Genomic DNA, 23765 nt, shown 5'->3' on the forward strand with positions numbered 1-23765 from the left:
TTTGGATTAATACTTTGATTTTCTCAGTTTGTACAGTGGTATTCTTTTATGGAGAACATTTCTCCAAGGTTTGTTCACTGAGTGTGATATTGTGGAAGGGGCCAGCTATATCTGTTGTCCAGTTCTGGAACTACAACTTATTTTCTTTGTAATCACAGACACGTTTCCAACCCTGTACCCTTATTTAAAAAAAGATGTTAATGCTATTTTATAGGATTTTGGGGAAGATTAGACAGTTTAATGGAGGTAAACCCTAAGTCAGTAACTGAAGGCCTTTCTCTCCCCTTTCTCCCCCAGCAATGTGCCAGGATTGTCAGTTCTGTTTGATGGGGGCCATTGTTCTGTGACTTTAACTGACCGTATTAAGCAGGTAGATCAGGCAGTAGTTACATTACAAAATAATAAGTTGATCAATAAAAAGATTCTTCAATTATTCTTTTAAGTGAGGCTTCCTTAAATGCTATAAAATGTTCTTTTATAGACCATTAATAGTAATAACATCTTTGCCTTGGTTTCATCTTCAGAGAAATTGGGAATTTCGCTGCATGATTTCAGGTCTCAGTAGCTCTAAACTTCTTCAGTTGTCAGATAATATCTCATTTCTGGACTGATTTATATTATCATGTTACTAATTTTGAGCATCTATTTGTAAATGGAAATATGTATATTTTAATGTACTCAGCATTATTTCTTTTTTTAAAAGTTTGTTTGTTTATTTATAGAGAACAAGCAAGGGAGGGGCAGAGAGAGAGGGAGAGAGAAAATACCAAGCAGGCTCTGCACTGTCAGTACAGAACGTGATGTGGGGCTCGAACTCAAAACCTGTGAGATCGTGACCTGAGCCTAAATCAAACGTCAGATGCTTAACCGACTGAGCCACCCAGGACTTATCATTATTTCAAACATTGTTTTCTCTTAGATAACTATATTAAATGTGGTAGACCTAGTAAAAGGATTCCTTAGAGTCCTTAGTAAAAGTTAGGTATATACAGCTAGATAAATCTAAGACATAGATTATAAGAGTAGTTTAAAAAAAAAAAGGGACTAGTTTTTCAAGGTGTTATTTAATCTCCACTAGATGTCTTTATGTTTCTTTTGCTATGGATTGTTTGATGAGGTCCCGTTTGAAGGTATGGAGACAGAATAAATGACCTTTTGAGTCCCTTTCCAAATTTGTAATTCTTTTTATTTATTAAAAAAATCTTTTAACGTTTATTTATTTTTGAAAGACAGAGACAGAGCACAAGTGTGGGAGGGGCAGAGAGAGGGAGACACAGAATCCGAAGCACGCTGCAGGCTCCAAGCTGTCAGCACAGAGCCTGACTGGGGCTTGAACTCATAAACTGTGAGATCATGACCTGAGCTGAAGTCGGACGCCTAACTGACTGAGCCACCCAGGCGTCCCATTTTTTTTTTTTTTGAAAGGTGGAGAAGGGCAGAGACAGAGGCAGAGAGAGAGAGAGAGAATGAGAATGCCAAGCAGGCTCTGTGCTGTCAGTGCAGAGCCTGATGTGGGGCTCAATCTCATGAACCATGAAATCATGACCTGAGCCAAAACCGAGTCGGATGCTTAACTGACTGAGCCACCCAGGAGTCCCAATAAAATTTATAGTTTAAGCTGCCATCTTGAGACAGAGTGGCAGATAATAAACGTTATCTGCTGCTTCATAGTTTTAAAGAATGTGCTACATGAGCAGAGATTATTATGGTTACTTCTGAGAAACATTTAAGCTCTTAGGATTATCTTTTTCGATTCTTATATTTTATATGGGCAGTCATTTTTCTGTTTCTCAACTGTTTGTTAAGGAGTTTAGGTAAGGAAACAAAAAGGCTTCATTGCTGCAGACATTTACCTATTGTCTCTGGGTTTGTGATTACGTATTCTCAATTATTCATGGCAGGCTACAGTCCTTGAGAGAATAACCCATCATAAAGAGATGGGTATTGTGACTTTCAAAGTTAACTGTTTTGGTGACTGGTACTCAACAATTTATTGCTATTAAAACATACTTCAAGATGCAATAATTCTAGCAGTTGTGATTATGTGGGTTGTTTTGTTTTTTTAATTGCTTGGATTTATAGCAGTCATTGCATGAAATAGACTGGACTTTGGTGATTTTGATAAACTTGAAAGAAAAGTTTATATGTAGAGGCTGGACCACATTGGTCGAATTCAACGTGGAACATAATGCTTAAATCTGATTTGTTTTGCTACCACTGTTCTAACCAGTGTTATTTTGTTCACATTGCTATTGTTGAGGCTGCTTCATTGTTTCTAAAATAAATATCTAATTTCAGGAACTCACAATTCCTAGAAGAAAAGGCAGCATTATGAGAGAATGATGGAAGTAGAGAATGAAAATAGTTTAAAATAAGAATTTTTTCTTAAGCCCCACATGTTTTATAACTGAATTAGGTATCACTCACATAAAAAATTCATTTGAGAAAATGTTTTCTTTCCTATTTAAAAATCATTAGTGTGAAGATGAGAGAATTATATATTATGATTTTTATTAAAAATTATTAGGGACATCCTCAGAAGTTTGGGATTCTCAATATCAGGTAGTTTTTGGTTTTCCCAAATATATGCCTTAGTTTTGGGTATGAAATAAAAATCCCAACTGTGCTGGGAGAGAAAGGTGTGTGTGTGTGTGTGTGTGTGTGTGTGTGTGTGTGTGTGTGTGTGTGTAGGGGGCAGGGGGGGGGGGGAATGGTAGTTTAAAGGAGAAAAGGGTGTGGTTATAGATGTAGCTGAAGAGATGGATTAGAACCAGGATTTTATTTGTTAAGTTTAGATCTGAGTCATAAAAGAGACAAGTCATAATTATCTAGGACCAGATGAAGCAAGGAAGGAATCTTCTTGGTCTGAGCATGAACTTGAACTGAGCTCTTCTTTCATTCTGAGCATAAAACTCTCCTTGAAGGTGTTACTTGGATCATTCTGTATAGGGCAACATTACTGGATCAGTTCAGCAATAAATACCGCAAGAAGATTCTGAATTCATTTTTTTTTTAAATATTTTTATTTATTTCTAGGAGAGAGAGAGAGAGACAGCGTGAGCAGGGGAGGGTCAGAGAGAGAGGGAGACACAGAATCCGAAACAGGCTCCAGGCTCTGAGCTGGCAGCCAGCACAGAGCCCGACGCGGGGCTCGAACCCACGAACCGCGAGATCATGACCTAAGCGAAAGTCGGACGCCCAACCGACTAAGCCACCCAGGCGCCCCTGAATTCATTTTTGAATACATGATAGACTTAAAGTAAGAGAAGTATTGTTAAGTATTAGACATCTTAAAACCTATCATGCTTTCTTTAGATGTAATCTGATGTTTTAAAAGTCCTAGAAACTTATAATTTATATTACAGGAGATTTTAAAGATTATGGTTAAAAGTAACTAAAGGTATTGTATAGCTTCTAAGAATTTATAATAAAAACTGGATCAGTTAATTTCTTATTTTTAAGGAAAAGTTAGCTGTCCATATTAGCACATTGAGTTTTTAACCTTATGATGATATTGTTTTCCGTACTGTATTGATATAGAGCTAAGGCCTAGAAAAATTACATGATTTGCCTGTGGTCACAACTAAAAATTTGTGGGGCCTGGATTTACACGCAGGCTTTTCTGCCAGAAATTTTTATATTGCCTTCACACTTGCGTAGTTTAGTTTGGTATACCATTCTAGGTTGCAACCTCTCTACCCCACTCCCCCTTTAGCACTTCGAAGATACAATTTCACTGTCTCCAGCTTCCATTATTGATTTTGAAAAGTTAGTGGTCTTTACTTTGTAGATTTTATATCATTTCTCTCTTATTGCCTTTAGCATTCTTCAGTTTTACTACACTGTCTCTAGGTGTGGACTTATTTTTATTTATTTTGAAATAGAGAGTTACTGTGTTCCATAGATTGTGAAATTTCTTGGCCATTTCAGCCTGAATATTGCTTGTCTTTTTCCTTCTGGAATTCATAATAGACATATCATGGACCAGCTCTTTCTGCATTTATCTTCGTTTACTTACTCTGTCTCTATAAGCTAAATTCTGGGCAGTTTCTTCAGCTTTGTCTTCTGGGTTCACGATTCTTTTTTCATCTGTGTCTAATCTGCCATTTCCTTAGTCCATTGAACTTTTGATTTCAGTGACTATAGATTTTTTAATGCTAGAAGTTAGTTTTGATTGTTTTTCTTATCTGCCTATTCATTTCTAATGTACTGTTTCCTCTGTTTTTAAGTATACTTCTAGAAAATAATAGACAATGAAAGTACTTTAGGTAATAACATTAATTGTGCTATATGTTGTATTGTTCGACTCTCATGGTCAATTGTATTTTTTTATTTCATTTTTTTTTAATGTTTATTTTTGAGAGAGAGTGCAAACAGGGAGGGGCAGAGAGAGACAGAATCACAGAATCTGAAGCAGACTTCAGGCTCTGAGGTATCAGCACAGAGTCCGATGTGGAGCTTGAACTTGACAACCATGAGATCATGACCTGAGCCGAAGTCAGACGCTTAACTGACTGAGCCACCCAGGTGCCCCTGTTTCCTGAAGTTTTAGGTGTAACCTCAGTGGAAATACTATGAGGCCTGGGTCAAGAATACATGCTGTACATTTGTGGTTTCTTTCCTGTGAAATGGCTATGGAGAGCTGATGAATAAATAAACAAATTTTCATATATCCGTATAATGATATACTACTCAGCAATAAGAAGCATGTAAATTACGAATAAATGCAACAACATGGCTGACTCTCAAAAGCATTATTCTAAATAAAAGAAGTCAAACAGCAGGAATACACACTGAGTGATTCTATTTATGTCACATTCTAGAAAGACAAAATTACTGTGATACACAAACAGAAGAATACATCATGGGGAGTAGAAACTGACGGCAAAGTGGCGGGAAGGAATTTTCTCGTATGATGGAAGTGTTCTATATGTCCACAGTGGTAGAGGATATGCAACTGTATGTATTTTTCAAAAGAAATCAAATTGTACAATTAAAATTAGTGAATTATATAAATTTACATCTCAATAAAACTGATTAAAGAAAACAACTCATCAATGGTAACAGAAGTCAGAACAGTAATTATCCTTGAGGAGAAGTACTAATTGGGAGGGGACATGAAGGATCCTTCTGGAGTGCTGGAAATGTTTTGTATCTTCATGTGGGTGTTGCATGGATGCGCCAGTGTTAAAATTCATTGAGATGTACTTTTAAGACTTGTGTACTCCTTTGTAAATTATATACTTCAATAAGAAAATACAAAGGACAAAAATACTCTAGAGAAAGGTTAGAATATAAAGTTGGGAAGATCTTGGTTTATCTATACGATGGAATACTACATGGCAATGAGAAAGAATGAAATCTGGCCATGTGTAGCAACATGGATGGACCTTGAGANTGGCCATGTGTAGCAACATGGATGGACCTTGAGAGTGTTATGCTGAGCGAAATAAGTCAGGCAGAGAAGGACAAATATCATATGTTTGCACGTATAGGAGGATTAGGAGGAACTTACTGGAGGACTGTGGGGGAGAAGAAGGGGGGAAATAGTGGGGGAGAGGGAGAGAGGCAAACATGAGAGACTCTCGAATGCTGAGAACAAACTGAGGACTGATGGGTGTGGGGGGGAGGGGAGAGATGTGCATGGAGGGGGTCACTTGTGGGGATGAGCACTGGGTGTTATATGGAAACCAACTTGACAATAAACTATTTGTAAAAAAAAAAAAAAAAAGTTGGGAAGATCTTGAAGAAAGTAGAGCCAGAGGAGAAAGAGATGGAAAATAGGAGAGAGTAGAAAAAAATGGGGAGAAATCGTCAATGAAATAATTCAGACATTTTTCTAAAATTGAAAGGCATTTATTTTTACTTTGAAAGAGTCCCACGTAGACCCATTTCATTTTTTTAAAAATATAATTTATTGTTAAATTGGCTAATATACATAATGTGAAGTGTGCTCTTGGTTTTGGAGGTAGATTCCCGATTGAGCTTACAACATCCAGTGCTCATCCCAACAAGTGCCCTCTGTAATGCCCATCACCCATTTTCCCCCCTCCCTCATCCCGCATCCCCCTTCAGTTTGTTCTCTGTGTTTAAGAGTCTTTTATGGTTTTCCTTCCTCCCTCTGTGTTTGTATCTATTTTTTCCTCCTTCCCTTCCTCCATGGTCTTGTGTTAAGTTTCTCAAGTTTGTTTCATATGAGTGAAAATATATGATATCTGTCTTTCTCTGATTGACTTATTTCACTTAGCATAATACCCTCCAGTTCCATCCGTGTTGCTGCAAATGGCAGGATTTCATTCTTTCTCATTGCCATGTGGTATTCCATTGTATATATAAACCACATCTTCTTTATCCATTCATCAGTTGATGGACATTTAGGCCTTTCCATAATTTGGCTATTGTTGAAAGCACTGCTATAAACATTGGGGTACATGTGCCCCTATGAATCAGCGCTTCTGTATCCTTTCGATAAATTCCTAGTAGTGCTATTGCTGGGTCATATGGTAGTTCTATTTTTAATTTTTTGAGGAACCTCCACACTGTTTTCCAGAGCGGCTGCACCAGCTTATATTCCCACCAACAGTGCAAGAGGGTTCCCATTTCTCCACATCCGCACCAGCATCTGTTACTTCTGAGTTAATTTTAGTCACTCTGACCACTGTGAGGTTGTATCTCAGTGTGGTTTTGACTTGTATTTCTCTGAGGATGAGTGACGTTGAGCATCTTTTCATGTGTCTGTTTGCCATCTGGATTTTCTTTGGAAAAGTGTTTATTCATGTCTTCTTCCCATTTCTTCACTGGATTATTTGTTTTTCGGGTGTTGAATTCGGTAAGTTCTTTATAGGTTTTGGATACTAACCTTTTATCTGATATGTCATTTGCAAATATCTTTTCCCATTCCGTTGGTTGCCTTTTAGTTTTGTTGATTGTTTCCTTTGCAATGCAGAAGCTTTTTATCTTGATGAGGTCCCAATAATTCATTTTTGCTTTTAATTCCCTTGCTTTTGGAGATGTGTCGAGGAAAAATTGCTGTGGCTGAGGTCAAAGAGGTTGTTGCCTGTTTTTTCTTTTAGGATTTTGATGTTTTCCTGCCTCACATTTAGGTCTTTCATCCATTTTGAGTTTAATTTTGTGTATGGTGTAAGAAAGTGATCTAGTTTCATCTTCTGCATGTTGCTGTCCAGTTCTCCCAGCACCATTTGCTAAAGAGACTGTCTTTATTCCATTGGATACTCTTTCCTGCTCTGTCAAAGATTAGTTGGCCATACACTTGTAGGTCCAATTCAGGGTTTTCTGTTCTGTTCCACTGGTCTATGTGTCTGTTTTTGTACCAATACCATATTGTCTTGATGATTACAGCTTTGTAGTAGAGGCTAAAGTCTGGGATTGTGATGCTGCCAGCTTTGGTTTTCTTTTTCAACATTACTTTGGTTATTTGGGGTCTTTTGTGGTTCCATACAAATTTTAGGATTGTTTGTTCTAGCTTTGAGAAGAATGCCGGTGGAGTTTTGATTGGGATTGCATTGAGTGTGTAGATTGCTTTGGGAAGTATTTACATTTTAATAATATTTCTTACTCCAGTCCATGAGCCTGGAATGTTTTTCCATTTCTTTATGTCTTCTTCAATTTCTTTCATAAGTTTTCTATAGTTTTCAGCATACAGATCTTTTATATCTTTGGTTAGGTTTATTCCTAGGTATTTTATGGTTCTTGTTGCAGTTGTAAATAGGATCAATTTCTTTATTTCTCTTTCTGTTGCTTCATTATTGTGTATAGAAATGCAACCAATTTCTGTACATTGATTTTGTATCCTGTGACTTTGTTGAATTCATGTATTAGTTCTAGAAGCTTTTTGGTGAAGTCATATCTTATCATGTCATTTGAAAAACGGAAGCTTGACTTCCTCTTTGCTAATTTTGATGTCTTTTATTTCATTTTGTATGATTGCTGAGGCTAGAACTTTTAACACTGTCTTAAACAGTAGTGGTGAGAGTGGACATCCCTGTCATGTGCATGATCTCAGGGGGAAAGCTCTCTGTTTTTCCCCATTGAGGATGATATTAGCTGTGGGCTTTTTCATATATGGCTTTTATGATATTTAGGTATGTGTTTTCTATCCCAACTTTCTTGAGGGTTTTTATTAAGAAAACATGCTGTATTTTGTCAACTGCTTATTCTGCATCTATTGACAGGATCATGTGGTTCTTATCCTTTCTTTTATTAATGTGATATATCACATTGATTGATTTGCAAATATTGAACCAGCCCTGCAGCCCAGGAATGAATCCGACTTGATCATTCTTTTTATATACTGTTAAATTCGATTTGTTAGTATCTTTTTGAGAATTTTTGCATCCATATTCATCAGGGATATTGGCCTGTACTTCTCTTTTTTTGCTGGGTCTATGTCTGGTTTTGGAATCGAAGTAATGCTGGATTCATAGAATGAGTCTGGAAGTTTTCCTTCCATTTCTATTTCATGGAACAGCTTGAGAAGGATTTGCTTTAAATGTCTGGTAGAATTCTCCTGGGAAGCTGTCTGGCCCAGGACTCTTATTGATTGGGAGATTTTTGATAACTGATTCAATTTCTTCACTGGATATGAGTCTGTTCAAATTTTCTATTTCTTCCCCTTTGAGTTTTAGTAGTGTGTGGGTATCTAGGAATTTGTCCATTTCTTTCAGGTTGTCCAGTTTGTTGGCACATATTTTTCATAGTATTCTCTGATTAATTGTATTTCTGAGGGATTGGTTATGATAAGTCCAAATTCATTCATGATTTTAACTATTTGGGTCCTCTTTCTTTTCTTTTTGAGAAGTCTGTCTAGGGGTTTATCAATTTTATTTATTTTTTTCAAAGTACCAGCTCTTAGTTTCATTGATTGGTTCTACTGTGAGTTTTTTTTTTTTAATTCAATATTGTTTATTTATGATCTAATATTTATTATTTCCCTTTTTCTGCTTGGTTTGGAGTTTCTTTGCTGTTCTTCTAGTTCACTTAGGTGTTCTGTTAAATTCTGTATTTGGGAATTTTCTTGTTTCTTGAGATAGGCCTGGATTGTAATGCATGTTCCTCTTAGGACTGCTTTTGCTGCATCTCAAAGGATTTGGACTGTTGTGTTTTAAGTTTCATTTGTTTCCATATATGTTTAAATTTATTCTTTAGTTGCCTGGTTGACCCATTCATTCTTTAGTAGGATGTTCTTTAGACTCCATGCATTTGGAGGTTTTCCAAAGTTTTTCCTGTGGTTGATTTTAAGTTCCATAGGATTATCATCTGAAAATGTGCATGGTATGATCTCAATTCTTTTATGTTTATTGAGGACTGTTTTTTTTTTTTAATTTTCTTTTCTTTTTTTTTAAATATTTTATTTATTTCTAGGAGAGAGAGGGAAGACAGCATGAGCAGGGGAGGGTCAGAGAGAGAGGGAGTTATAGACTCTGAAACAGGCTCCAGGCTCTGAGCTGGCAGTCAGCACAGAGCCCGACGAGGGGCTCGAACCCACGAACCGCGAGATCATGACCTAAGTGAAAGTCGGACGCTTAACCGACTAAGCCACCCAGGTGCCCCTATTGAGGACTGTTTTGTGACCCAGTATATGATCTATCTTGGAGAATGTTCCATGTACACTCCAGAAGAATTTGTATTCTGCTGCTTTTGGATGAAAAGTTCTGAATATATCTGTCAAGTCCTTCTGGTCTAGTGTATCAGTAAAGGCCATTTTTTCTTTATTAATTTTATGCCTAGATGATCTGTCCAGTGCTATAAGTGGAGTATTAAAGTCCCCTGCAATTACCACTTAAGATTGCTTATGTTTGTAATTAATTGTTTTATATATTTGAGTGCTTTCAAATTGGGTGCATAAACATTTATAACTGTTAGCTCTTCTTAATAGATAGACCCCATAATTTTGATATAATGCCCTTTTTCATTTCTTGATACAGCCTTTAGTTTAAAATCTAGTTTGTCTGATATAAGTATGGCTATTCCAACTTTCTTTTGACTTCCAGGAGCATGATAGATGGTTCTTCCATCCCTTCTGATTCAATCTGAAGGTGTCCTCAGGTCTAAAATGAGTCTCTTGTAGACAACAAATAGATGGGTCTTGTTTTTTTATCCATTCTGATATGTGTCTTTTGGTTGTATTTAGTCCATTTACATTCACTGTTATTATTGAAAGATATGGATTTAGTGTCACGGTGTTATCTGTAGGTTTCATGCTTGTAGTGATGTCTCTGGGCCTTTGTGATCTTTGCAACATTCCACTTACAGAGTCCCCCTTAGGATCTCCTATAGGGCTGGTTTAGTGGTTTGGTTTTTGTTTGTCTCGGAAAACCTTTATCTCTCCTATTCTGAATGACAGGCTTGCTGGATAAGGATTCTTGGCTGCATGTTTTTCCTATTCAGCACATTGAATATTTCCTGCCACTCCCTTTTGGCCTGCCAAGTTTCAGAAGATAGGTCTGCTACTAATCTTATGTGTCTACTCTTTTAGGTTAAGGCGTGTTAGTCCTTAACTGCTTTCAGAGTTCTCTCTTTATGTTTGTATTTTGCCAGTTTCACTATGATATGTCATGTAGAAGATTGATTCCTGTTACATCAGAAGGAAGTTCTCTGCGCCTCCTGAGCTTCAATATCTGTCTCCTTCCCAAGACTGAGGAAGTTCTCAGCTAGGATTCATTCAAGTATACCTTCCGCCCCTTTCTCTCTCTCTCTTCTTCTGGAACTCCTGTGATACAGGTATTATTCTGTTTCATTGAATCGCTTAGTTCTCTAATTCTCCCCTTGTGGTCTAGAATTTTTCTCTCTCTTTTTCTCAGCTTCTTTTTCCATAATTTTATCTTCTATTTCACTTATTCTCCCCTCTGCCTCTTCAGTCCTCGCTGCCACTGCCACTAGTTTATTTTGCACTTCATTTACAGCATTTTTTAATTCATCATGACTATTTCTTAGTTCCTTGATCTCTGCAGCAGTAGATTCTCTTCTGTCTTCTATGCTTTTTTCAAGCCAAACAATTAATCTTATGACTATTATTCTAAATTCATTCTGGAATTTCTTTTGAGAAGGATTCTTCCATTTCATCATTTTTGCTTGTTTTCTGTCCCTTATGTGTTTTAAAAGCTTGTTATGTGTCCTGCTTCCGTGAGCACTACTACATTAAAGAGGGGTCATACACTGCCTAGGGCCTGGACCTTCAGGAGGTGTTTTTGGAGTGTGTTGCTTATTTTCTGTTGTTGTGACTCTGGTTGTTTTATTTCCCTACTCATAGTGCTGTTTTGTACCCTCCATGAGGTGTGCTTTGATTTGTTCATTGACATAGCCCTGGAGAAAACAAACAAACAAACAAACACCACAAAAAAACAAAAACAACAAACAATAACAGCAACAAAACCCAGCAACAACAGCAACAGTGGTGGTGTTGGTGGAAGAGGTCTTATCCCCATACAAAGAGAGAAATGACAGAAGTGGGGAGGGAAAAAGGAAAGAAAAGAAAATTGACCAGGCAGAGAAACTATGCGGCTTAATCCAGAGAGAGAGAAAGAGAGGAAAATAAAGAAGATAGATACAGAACAGGTATAAAGAGAATAGATTAAATCTATCTGCTTAAACAAGCCAACAACCAGAATAACCAGACTAGAGAAGGGGAAAAAAGAAGAAGGAGAAAAGGAAGGAAAAAAATATATTTAATAAGAATTGTTCAAGAATTAAATCAGAAAATGCGAAACTGCTGGGTGCCTTGTCTGGAGGAGGAGCTGGTCTGGAGGAGGGCTGTCTGGTTAGTCAGCATCAGTCTCGGATGGATACACAGTTACCAGGTGTGGAGGGGCGTGGTTTGGTGTAGGCGAGTCCTGCCTCCCCTGTGGGCCCTCTGCCCCTTCCCTGAAGCCCCACCTTGTTGGTGATGGGGAGAGAAATAGTGACACCCCAGTCTCTCCACCCTGGAATGTTCAGGCCCACCTCACTGTGTCATGGGTGCGAATGAGGCAGTTTGTCCCGCTTTGCCAACTCTGGCACCTCTCTGGTGTTCAGCAGGGATTTAAACCCTGATGTCTTAAAGGGTCTTGCTCCATGTGCCCCTGGTTCTGCTGATATATGGCCTTTGGCTGGTGGTTGCAGGCAGTCTTTGTTCTTTGAATGGTTATATACCTTATTCCCATAACATTCAAGGGAAGGGATCGTTTTCTCCCACTGTGGACTGCACCTCTGAGCTAGTTACTGACTCCGGGGCTGGCTCCCCTCCTCCCCAGGTACGTGAACTGGGCAGCTGGCCTCAGTCTGGAGAAAGCCCTGCAGTTAGAGATTAGATTCTTCTCCATCCCCAGTCTGTGGATTTTCTTTTGTCCAGATACAGTCCTACACTTTCACAGCCTCTCTCTTCCCTTTGTCATCCTGCAAAAGGGAATCCCTCCCATCTGTGCCTACGCTGCCTGTTTTATCTCTCCTAGTTTGCATTCACCTTTGGCCCTCCATGTTGTCCCTGTGGGCTCCTGGAGATGTCTCTGTCACTCTGCAGCTCGGACTCTTGGAAATCAAAGTCCCTTGGCCTCAACACTGCTGTGTTTGAGGGAAGAGGGAACTTTGGATCCCCTATTTCTCCGCCATGTTGGATCTTTCCCCCACATAGACCCATTTCAAATACATCATCAACAATTTTAGAAAGCTTGGGTCAAAGAGAAGATCCTACAAACTTGCATAAAAGGGAAAAAAAATAAATAATATGTAAAGGATCAGGAATTTGAATGACTTTAGTCTTTCCAACTTAATTGAAACCTGGAAGGTAATAAAGCAGTGCCTTCAAAATTCTGAAGGAAAATTATTTCCAAACTAGAATTCAGTAGCTAATCAAACTGTCACAAATGTATGAGGGTAGAATAAAGGTAGAATAAAGTCTCAAAAACTCTACCTCCCATCTATGGAAAATGTGTTTTATAAAAGTAAGGGAGTAAACCAAGAAAGAGAAAGACGTGTGATAAACACACACAAAAGATTCAACATAGAAAAGGCAAAGAGGTTCCCTAGGTTGAACATTTATACTGAGTTGAACAGCCTTGAAAAGTAGATATTGTGTCTTCCTCCAGAACAAAGGTTAGGCTTGCTTATAGCCTTAGAAGAAAGAGTATCTTCCTTTGGAATAAAGGATAGATACGCATATACTGTTCAGTATAATAGATTGGGCTCCCTAACTGAGGACTCCTCTCCTGTAGTGCAGCCTACTGTATATACAGATGTCAGCTGGCTCGTTATGCATTGCCCTATGGGAGCTTGGGCTTGGGGAACTGGTGCCCCCCACCCCCCATGCCTTGGGTTGTCTTCCAAAAGTTTTATAGTTTTATGTTTAGGCATCAATTCATTTTGAGATGATTTTTGTATATGATGTGAGGTAAGAATTGAGGTTCACATTCCTCATGAGGTTGCTTATGGATATCTGGTTGTTTCAGCACCCTTTTTAGAAAAAAAAATTGTCCTTGTTGACTTGAGAACTTTGTCAGAAATTAATTGGCCATATACGTATGGAACTTTTTCTGCACTATTTGTTCCATTGGTCTGTGAGTCTGTGAATATGGTCTGTAGTACGCCACTCCCCCACTGTCTTCATTGCAACAACTTTGTAGTAAATCTTGGAAACAGATGGTATAAATTGTCTTACTTTACTTGTTAGCTAATCTGTTTTGGCTATTCTGTGCCCTTTGTATTTCCATATCAATTTTGAAATCAGCTTGTCAGGTTTTACAAGAAAGGCTGCTGGAATTTTGATCGTGATTGTATTGAATTTATGGATCACTTTAGAGAGAATTGACCTCTTACCTATATTGAATGTTTCAGTTCATAAATGTGCGTATGCACACATATCCATTAATTTAGGTCATCTTTAATTTCTCTTAGCAAGATTTGGTAGTTTTCAAAGTTATGTTCTTGGGTGTATTTTGTTAAATTTATCTGTGAGTATTTAATATTTTTTGGTGATTTCATTTTTTTGATTTTTGTTTTCAATTATTAGTATGTAGAAATGCAGTTGATTTTTTATATTGACCTTGTGTCATGCAACATAATAACTTCTGAGTTACAAAACTCACTTATTAATTCTAGTAGCTGTTGTAGATTCTCTAGGATTTTCTCCGTTAATAATCAGGTTGTATATGAATAAAAGCAACTTTACTTCTTTTCCAATCTGTATGCCTTTTATTTATTTTTTTTCCCTTCCCTAAGTGCACTGGTTAGAATCTCTAGTTCTAATGTAGAATAGAAGGAATGAGAGCAAACATACTGAGCTTGTTATTTTTTGATCTTGGGGGAGAGCATTCATTCTTTCACAATAAATATGATTTTAGATGTAGGTATTTCATAGATGCTCTTTGTTGGGTTGAAGACATTCTCTTCTCAGTTAGCTAAAAGTTCTTATGAATGGTGTTGACTTTTTGTCAAAGCTTCTGAATTTATTGAGATGATCATTTCATTTCTAGTTTCTTAAAATTCTGTTGATTGGTTTTTAGTATAAACCATCTTTAATTTGGTATTAACCCTTCTTTGGTCATTGTATTCTTTATGTATTATTGCATTTGACTACCTAAAATTTAAAGGTTTTTGTATCTGTGTTCCTGAGGGATGTTGCTATGTAAATTTCTATGTCTAGTTTTGGTATCAGGATAATGCTGCCCTTAAAGTAGGAGTTGGAAGTTTTTCTGCCTCTTTTTTCTTTTTAAAATTTATTTTTATTTTTTTATTTTAGAGAGAGAGAATGAGTGGGGGAGAGGGGTAGAGGTAGAAAGAAAATCTTAAGCAGCAGGCTCCATGCTCAGCATGGAGCTCAATGCAGCATGGAGCATGACCCTGGATCATGACCTGAGACGAAATCAGGAGTTGGACGCTCAACTGACTAAGCCACCCAGGAGCTCCAATATGTTATACTTCTAAAGTACACTAGGGGTACCTGGGTGGCTCAGTTGGTTAAGCATCTGACTTTGGCTCAGGTCATGATCTTGTAATTGGTGAGTTTGAGCCCTGCGTCTGGCTCTGTGCTGATGGCTCAGAGCCTGGAGCCTGCTTCAGATTCTGTGTCTCCCTCTCTGTTCTTCCCCTGCTCACGTGGTCTCTCGCTCTCAAAAATAAATAAAGATTAAAAAAATAAAAAATAAAGTACACTAGAGTATGGATTATCAAATTGGATGACAAAGCACTGATTATGCAGCGATACGATAGCTGTGCTAAGGAAATGCAGTATACACTGATATTACCAGACTAATTACTCATCACAGTATTCCCAACTCACAGGAAAACAAGGGTCAGAAAAATTAGAAAATGGAAAAAGGAATATCTTAACCACAGCAGAATTATTAATTGAAAACTAGACTGCAGCCAGATTAAGTTTCTGAGTATTTCATTTGTTAGTCAAGTAAGGAAGTCGTTTACTGATGGTGCCTTAACTAAATTGCGTTTGGTTGTAGTAGCCAAAGAAATGTGTCTGGAGAAAACAAACTTTTTAAAACTATTAGCCTTTTGGCAAGAACAGTTGCTGCAAAGGCTGAGAACATTAATAATCAATTAAAAAACAAAGCAAATGATTTTGAGTGGTTTTCCTTGGCTTTTGTGGGTTGACAAGAGGTTACCAATACAGCTCAATTACTGTTTTTCAAGAAGTCCATTCTAAGTTTGAAGTTTCTGAAGAATCGGTTTTAATGATAGTGCTCACGGAGTAACTACTGACAAAAATATTTACAAAAAGTTCAGAAACACTGAGTTTGTATGATCTGAGAAGTGCAGTCTGTTAAGATACATTACAATTGATGGCGGTAAAAATGTCTCCAACAGAAAACGGCTTAGGTGAACAAATTTACGAAACTGTGAAAATGTAAAGTGTTTAAAAGATACAGTTATTTATTTTATTTATCAGCAGGTATTTTGCAGAGAGTATTTGAGTGTATCATGAAATACAGAAGTAGTAGTGTGTCTAGACTCAAGTGTGTTGCTCTCATTGACTTGGTGTTAGCTCCATGCATTTTGGTCAGGATGGAAGCCGAATGGCCCGTCCCGCCTCACCACACTACAGTTCAGAGCTTAGTAGTGATGGTAAAGTTCTATTCCGGTCTTCTGAGCTTGGAGTTGATTTGAGATCTTTCTGAACGAGAGGAACTGCTCTCAAACACTGTGATTGATCACTGAATGGCTTTGGAAATCAGTTTCCGCTACAGACTTGGTCATGTTTCTTAAAGAACTCAACCTAAAATTCCAAGCCAAACTGTGCTTGTATGCAAAACGAGAAGTGATTTCGATGCCAACTTGTGGTGTTTGAATCACAAATAACATTAAGCTGTTTTATGTAGCTTTCCAGGCCAACAGGAGTTAAGGTAAAGAAATGACGTCGCCGTTCCCACTCAGGTTTGAAGTAGATATATTTTCTGAGCTCGATGTCAGCAGCCTTTCTCAGACTTTGACGCAAGTGCAAGGGAAATGACCATATTACAAAATCCATTCCGTTGTGCAGTTGAGGCACTTGCACCCACCTTAACCTCTAATTGGAAGTGATTGGTCTGAAGTGTAAGAATATGCTGAAAGATGAAAGACAAATACTAAGAGAAGAATAAAGTCTGTAGATATCTTCCAAACAATGAAAATGGTGAATTGAAATCATATGTATGTGACGGCATGGCACCTCTCAGGGTAAAAAGTCATTTTCAAACATGAAATACCTAAATTCTTATTAAAAAAGCAGCATTACCATATGAACATTTGCAGTTGATTTTGATTATAGGGAACACTAATTTTGAGTCTCAGCTAAATGAAATATTATCCCCCTAAAGGAACTTCATTCTTACTAGGAGGCTGGTTTTATAAAAAGTTGTAGTCAGAGGTTATTACTGTAACCTAAAATGTTAACTGTCTGATTCTTTATACAAAGAGTTTGCTGACCCCTGCTTTACATAAAGATATTGGTTTTAAAAAAATTTTTTATAGTTTATTTTTGAGACAGAGAGAGACAGAGGATGAGTGGAGGAGGGGTAGAGAGAGCCACACACACAGAATCTGAAGCAGGCTCCAGGCTCTGAGCTGTTAGCACAGAACCTGACTCAGGGCTTGAACCCACGAACGTGAGATCATGGAGCCGAAGTCAGATGCTTAACCGACTGAGCCACCCAGGTGCCCCAAGATACTGGTTTTTATTTTGAGAGAGAGAGACAGAGACAGAGACAGAGACACAGAGAGAGACAGAGACACAGAGAGAGACAGAGAGCAAGCATGTGGGAATGGGGAGAAGAACAGAAGGAGAGAGAGAGAGAATTATGGGGCTCGATCTCATGACCATGAGATCATGATCTGAGCTGAAATCAAGAGTTGGATGTTTAACTGAGCCAGCCAGGCATCCCGACATGAAGATATTTTTATCCTGGGTAGTTGTGTACCTGCACATATTAGCATTATTAATGCTTTTGTGTCACAGTGGCTTTAAAAGAAAATAATATGTGAAACAGCTTTTTTTTCTTTCTTCTGGACTTGTTAATTACCGCTCATTCACTATAATGAGACCTTATTGCTTTGTGTTAATGTTCTAATTTGAAGAAGGGGCTTTGCATGGTTGCCCGATGTTCTGCAGGTGGACTGGTTGAATGCTGCCATTTCTGATTGTGCAAAGGAAGTGTACTCTTTGTTGTGGTGCAGTTCTAAAGTGATACAGATGCTGCCTGTAAGGAACTTATGTGGGGAGAAGGGACTAATAACCTATCAAAACACATAAAGGAAATAGCCTTATTTTTCAGAATATACTGGAGTCCATTGAAATGCCAAGAACTAGACATGCTTAATTTTGAGGGAGAGTTTTTGAGCCCCTTGAGAATAGATAAGAGGTGGAGAGAAGGAGCCAGGCTACTCACAGCAGAAATTAATTCCCTCAAAAAGGCATGGAGAAATACTTTGATTTTCTCTATTAAGTGGATTCATTGGTTCCTGTTATGGGAAATAAGAGCACGGCAATTTGGACTCCTCTAGGATACCGTTCTTCTCTCTCTCTTCTGAACTTCCTACACTTTGTAGTCTTTAGTGGAAAGTATCTTTGCATAGGAGCCTTTGGATGATTCTGGGAGACTTTTGGGAAGCCAGGAAGAAAAGCCAGAATTCCTTGGCCAGAGAGCTTTGGTAGAAACTAGAGGGTCAGACGATACTCTTCCTCACATTTGTCGAAGGGGAAAGATGAGTGATAGTTATTTGCACAGGCAGAAAGCTTTAGAGAATGACAAGATCATAGAAGATTACAATTTGAGGAGAAAAAGAGGCTCAGGTAGTTTCATTCACAGGTTTTTACTTAAATTTAAGTTGTATGGGACATTTAAATACATATAAGTGATGCATGGACAACTATAAACTGTCCATGTTCCTTTAAAATAGATTTCTTAAGTGTGGCTTTTTGGGGGGAGAAGCAACAGTGAGGTCTTTGTCTTCATCTCCTGATACACATTGACAGAATTTTTGACCCCTGACTGTTCCCTACCCTGGCATGGCTATAGGAGGCTGGGGTAGCTTGAGCAGCTTCTGGTACCCTGGTTGGAGGCGACTGCAGCTTTCCTCCCCTCAGGACGGGTTTGGGAGTCCACCACACACACCAGCCACCATTCGGCTTCCCTACGGGACAGGGAGAGACAGGGCGAGAGCTTCCCCAGGGGGTGAGGGGCTGATTTGGGTCTCCACCCTCTGGCGTCCCCCACATCCACCCTTGTTCCTACTCCAAGTCTCTCACGGGGTCCCAGCAGCAATTTGGCTCCTCCCCAGGGCAGCTGCAGACCTACCCCTAGGATTCTCCAAGGATGTCTACACCATTGGGATCAGGGTGTGGTAGAGAAAAAAGAATGTCTAATGAGTTAGAAAGTTACTTCAAGCCTTCGATGCTTTAAGACCCTTGGGCTGGCCTAGAACCAGGATCTGTAATGGCTATTAACCAACAGTACAGCAATACTCACACAGTCACAGGCATAAAAGGAAGATACTTTTGTTAACATTTCTGAGATTCACCCGGAAGTGTCTTGTGACAGGAACATCTTGGACAAAACTTTTACTTGTGTAATTAAGTCAAACCCTAAGATGGTGACTTTGAATAATTAGTTGGGTCTTTGTGGTATTTTTCATCATATCAGGTATTGTTGATAATAGAGAAGGCATATGGTAGAATAATTTGCAATATTTAGCTCTTTGGAAGTGCCTTACCACATTTTAGAAGATTTATAGTTTCCAGATACTTAACATTCATGATTGTATAATGGACATTTGTCTTCTCAGTGGTTTTTCCAGTGTTTTAAAATAAAACATTTTGTCTTTCTTAAAGAAAAGAAAAAGCATGACTTTTTGTTTTGGGGGCCAAAATGTTTTAGGGAGAACTAATTTCAGCAGTGATGTTCATATATTTCTACATCGTCAAGAATGAATTGAATGAAATCAAGTTCCTCTTTATTGTAATTACAGCTTGTGGTAATTATAAACGAGCAAGGAAAGCTAGTGGCCAATGTATGTACCTGTAACATAAACCACTGGTTGAGAGCTGTGTAATTTCTCTCTGTGTTACCTTCTTGGGTGTTCCTTTATGATCTCCTTTGTACTTCTGAAATTAGAAACTCTGCTCCATATCATAAGGTGCATTCAGATAACCTCAAAGAATGAGAGAACCATTTTGACTTTGAAAGTACTTTTAAGCAGATATTTTCAAGAATAAGAAAAAAATGTTCTAAAGTTGGAGCTGAAACCTTAATAAAAAGACATTATGTGTTTGTTCTCTTTAGGTCTCTGCAGGAAGATGAATTTGGCTGAGATTTGTGACAATGCAAAGAAGGGAAGAGAATACGCCCTTCTTGGAAACTATGACTCCTCAATGGTATACTACCAGGGGGTGATACAGCAAATTCAGAGGCACTGCCAGTCAGTCAGAGACCCGGCTGTCAAAGGCAAATGGCAACAGGTAAGTAAGACCCACTCAGGTGAGGGCGACAGTTATGTTATACTTGAGAGACTAGAGTTGGAAAATTAGTAGGAGGTTTTGTAAATAGTTATTTCTTGTCTGAATACTGAAATATATTTAAAATGTACTCTGAATAATTTTGTCTTGCCTAGTTAATCTTTTTGATAATATCTTTCATGAGACACATTTTGAAGATACTTAATTGTAATTGAGTTTACTTTTAATTTTTAAAATTTTCGTGATCAGTCACCTAGTTGTGTGTGTTTATAAATTTTTGATATAAGGTATTTCTGCTCACCCTTTTCCCTTTCATTTTTACGTGTAGTTTTGACCCATTTCACAAAACTTTTCCTTTAAGAAAGTTTCCTCTTTCTTAAAAGGGTCTTTTGAAAGACTCCCTACAAATACAAAGGAATCAATAATCTAATAAAGCTAATATATTTGCTGTGTCTCTTGACTGTACAACTTGATTATATAATAGTACAGTTAATAAAAACTTGAATTAGAATTTCCCCACTTATTCTTAAAACTTAAAATCCTTTTAAAATTAAAAGTACAAAGTCAAGCATTCCTTTGAAGTTGCTTTTTAATGTACTAATGCCTTTCAAGTGTTTCTTCTAATTTTTCCATGTCAGAAATTGATGTTTCACTAAGGTTTCAGGGTAAATTTGGCTTTTTTTCTGACTTAAGCGTTACCAAATTATGTTGCGTGAGAACAATATACTTGCTTTAACTCAAGTTGAAATTTGTAGTTGTGCTCCTGCAGACTAGCCACCGGCAAGAGTGCTTTAGTAATCTAGCATGGAAATACTTTTGACAATTCCTTAACTGTGTTAAATAGTGACCGTTTCTATTCAGTTATTTTTACTGTTTGTTTCCATTAGGTTCTGTAATTTTATTTCTCCAAGTATATAATTGCATATATTAGCAGTTGAATTTTACCTAGATTTTTATTTTTCTCTACTGTAAAGTATATACTTTCTGGTCAAAAAAATTAGAATTGTTAAAAGGAATTTATGAATGCAATTTTCAATCTATTATCTGTTTACCTTTGAAAATTAGTTTGGTCTCAAAGTTTGAAAACACAAGAAGTTCCACGTGGTAGGAACTCCGTGAAGTTTTTTAAATAAGGGAAAAATCTTGCCTATGAACTCAAAACGAACTTTATCCAATACTTGAAAGAATTTAAACAAGGCTAGAAGAATTCAGGTTTTAAGTGAAAGAGAATTTAAATAAAAATTGGAGGGGCACCTGGGTAGCTCAGTCGGTTAAGCGTCCTACTTCAGCTCAGGTCATCATCTCACGGTTCATGAGTTAGAGTCCCACATCTGACTCTCTGCTTTCAGCACAGAGCCCGCTTCAGATCCTCTGTTCCTGTCTGTTTCTGCCCCTCCCCTGCTAGCTCTCTTTCTCTCTCAAAATAAATAAATAAACTTAAAAAAATTGGAAGTGGGTAATGCTTAGTATTATACCATTTCAGGTTTTCAGATGCTCCTAACAGGCCTTTCATGTGAACAGACAATGTCCTAGTGATATTATTAGGAGTAGGAAATGCTGTTGTTGATTCTGGCTGATAATATCCTGGAAGCTATTTTCAAATATATTAAAAGGATTTAGCATAACATTTTAGATTTCTGGGAGTGGTTAACTTGGTACTGCCTTCTTGCTTGTTTTAAATTACATTAATGGTCATCACATTCATTGGTAGAAATAGAGTTCCATTTTGAAAAAAACAACTACTTCCCTTATAAAAAGGTATATAATAATGGCTTTTTTCCAATCCAGTTCTTGCCCTCTGTATTACTTTACATAGTTCTTTGTTTTTCTTAATGTTTTAATGATTCATTTTGCCTGCTTTGCTATTGAGAAGACTTGCATTCAGTAGCAGTTTATTATTTGCCATTCATGTAAACTTTAAACAGTTTCTAGCATAAAGATTATTTCCTTTTAAGGTTCGGCAGGAATTACTGGAAGAATATGAACAAGTTAAAAGTATTGTCAGCACTTTGGAAAGTTTTAAAATTGACAAGCCCCCAGATTTCCCTGTGTCCTGTCAAGACGAACCATTTAGGGACCCTGCTGTCTGGCCGCCCCCTGTACCCGCAGAGCACAGGTAAACGGGACTTTATATTCTCTTTAGGTACTTTTATAGCTAATTGATATTTAGGATGAAGAAAGTGAAGCTTCATCTAAACAAAGTATGAAAGATATTTCAGGGGTATGTAAATCTAATATGTTGTGTTTACAGTTTTCACACCTATCAGTTTATACAGTTTATATTTGATGTAGAATGGAAGTAAATCATTTGTCATATATCTTGTTTTTAGAATGTTTTACTACTGTAATCATAACAGTGGAAATCTGCTAGTCCTAAAGTTGATCAGTTCAGTGAGTGAGGTAGTTTAGATTTCCCATCAGCATCAAAACTTGGAGGGCTTTTTTGCATTAAATTTTTTTTTTGCTTTAGAAGACTCTTACAACTTTAGATGAAATGATGGATTGGATTCATCTGGTCAGGCCTACAGCCAGTTTCCAGAGTCGTAGTGTAGAAGGAACCTTATCATTCCTTAAAAGTTAAAGGTCAGATTCCCTAGTGTGGCATATAATGCACTAAATTGTATCTCCCTGATGCCCAGCCTACGCATTATCTACCTTAAACCTGTCTCTTCTTGCTTTTTCCTGTCTTTTTGTCTTTGCCCAGTCTGTTTTCTTCAGGGGATTCCCATAATTCCTGTTTGAGCAGTTCATATTCATTGTTCGAGTCTCGGCTCCACTGTTTTTTTCTGTCTGCAGCTTTTCTTGGTTTGCTCAAGTACATCGGTTTGTTCATAGCAGTTAGCATGTTGTATTTCTTTGTCTTTTCACAAAATTAGGAGCTGTGCTAGGGCAAGGGCCATGATTTTATTTTCTCAGAACAAATTATAAACAACGAACTGCTATTGCTAAAACAGTGTTTGATACATAGTAGGCATTCAATCGACACTGAATGAATAATTCCATGAATTGTACAAGTGAGGAAACTGAGACCTGAGAGCCCCTCCTCACCTATAAGTTAAGCTAGACCATGATCAGAATTTAGGTCTGTCTGGCTTTGAGACTGTGAAGTGCTGTTGTGACCGGAGTGTTGCATCATACAAAGTAAGTTTCCTTTCCGTCAGTAGATGTGATCATGTGTTTAACTTGTTGATCTTGAAATTTTCTAAAAGCATTTAAAAAACTGTGAAAAGTGGTTAATTTATTCCTTCAGGGGTTTTTCCACTGACTTTCAGATAATTTTATGATTCCCATTATAAAAACACTAGATGATGATTCTTCTCTAAAGTCTACAACAACAGAGCCCTTTTCTGCAGATGTAACCACGTTGAGGTGTTTTGGATTAAGATAATCATTATCTCTCCAAAGTCAACATTGCAGGAGTCCTAGGGTTGTTACCATGGAGGTTCTAAAGTAGATACTGAAAAAAATAAATAATGCCATTTTGATTTATCAGAACTTGAAGATTTTGTGTATGTGTGTGTGTAAGAAAATACCTTAGTCTTTTTCTGAAAGTCATTAATTCAGAAATATGCTTCTAGTTTACAGCTAAAAGCTGACAACAACCTTATTTAGGTATGTTAAAATATAACATTATAGAGGCAAGGTGTACAATGTGTTGATTTGAGATATGTATATATATGGCAGTCTGATTATCTGTGTGTGTGTGAACAATTAAGATCTAGTCTCTTAGCACCTTTGAAAGTTGTCATACAGCATTGTTGTATATTATCTCTATGCTGTATGTTCGATACCCCCACCCCCACCCCCCGCCCAGGACTTATTTATCTGCTGGTTG

General features: G+C 37.6%; 1 protein-coding gene and 1 pseudogene across 5 annotated transcripts in view; both read left to right on the plus strand.

Annotated features, from left to right (window-relative positions):
• KATNAL1 (katanin catalytic subunit A1 like 1) overlaps positions 1 to 23765 on the plus strand; it is a 98916-nt gene that overhangs the window by 5018 nt on the left and 70133 nt on the right. For all 5 annotated transcript variants that reach the window (XM_039254818.1, XM_039254793.1, XM_039254826.1 and 2 more), the window contains exons 2-3: positions 19758 to 19933; positions 21886 to 22046. In XM_039254818.1, coding sequence (XP_039110749.1) covers positions 19772 to 19933; positions 21886 to 22046 — 323 coding nt within the window. In that variant the 5' untranslated portion in view covers positions 19758 to 19771. The remainder of the gene's footprint in view (positions 1 to 19757; positions 19934 to 21885; positions 22047 to 23765) is intronic.
• On the plus strand, positions 15783 to 18980 carry LOC120246984 (annotated as a pseudogene).

This window comes from Hyaena hyaena, unplaced genomic scaffold (assembly GCF_003009895.1).
Source record: "Hyaena hyaena isolate Hyena2069 unplaced genomic scaffold, ASM300989v1 scaffold_11, whole genome shotgun sequence".
In the NCBI taxonomy this organism is placed as follows: domain Eukaryota; kingdom Metazoa; phylum Chordata; class Mammalia; order Carnivora; family Hyaenidae; genus Hyaena; species Hyaena hyaena.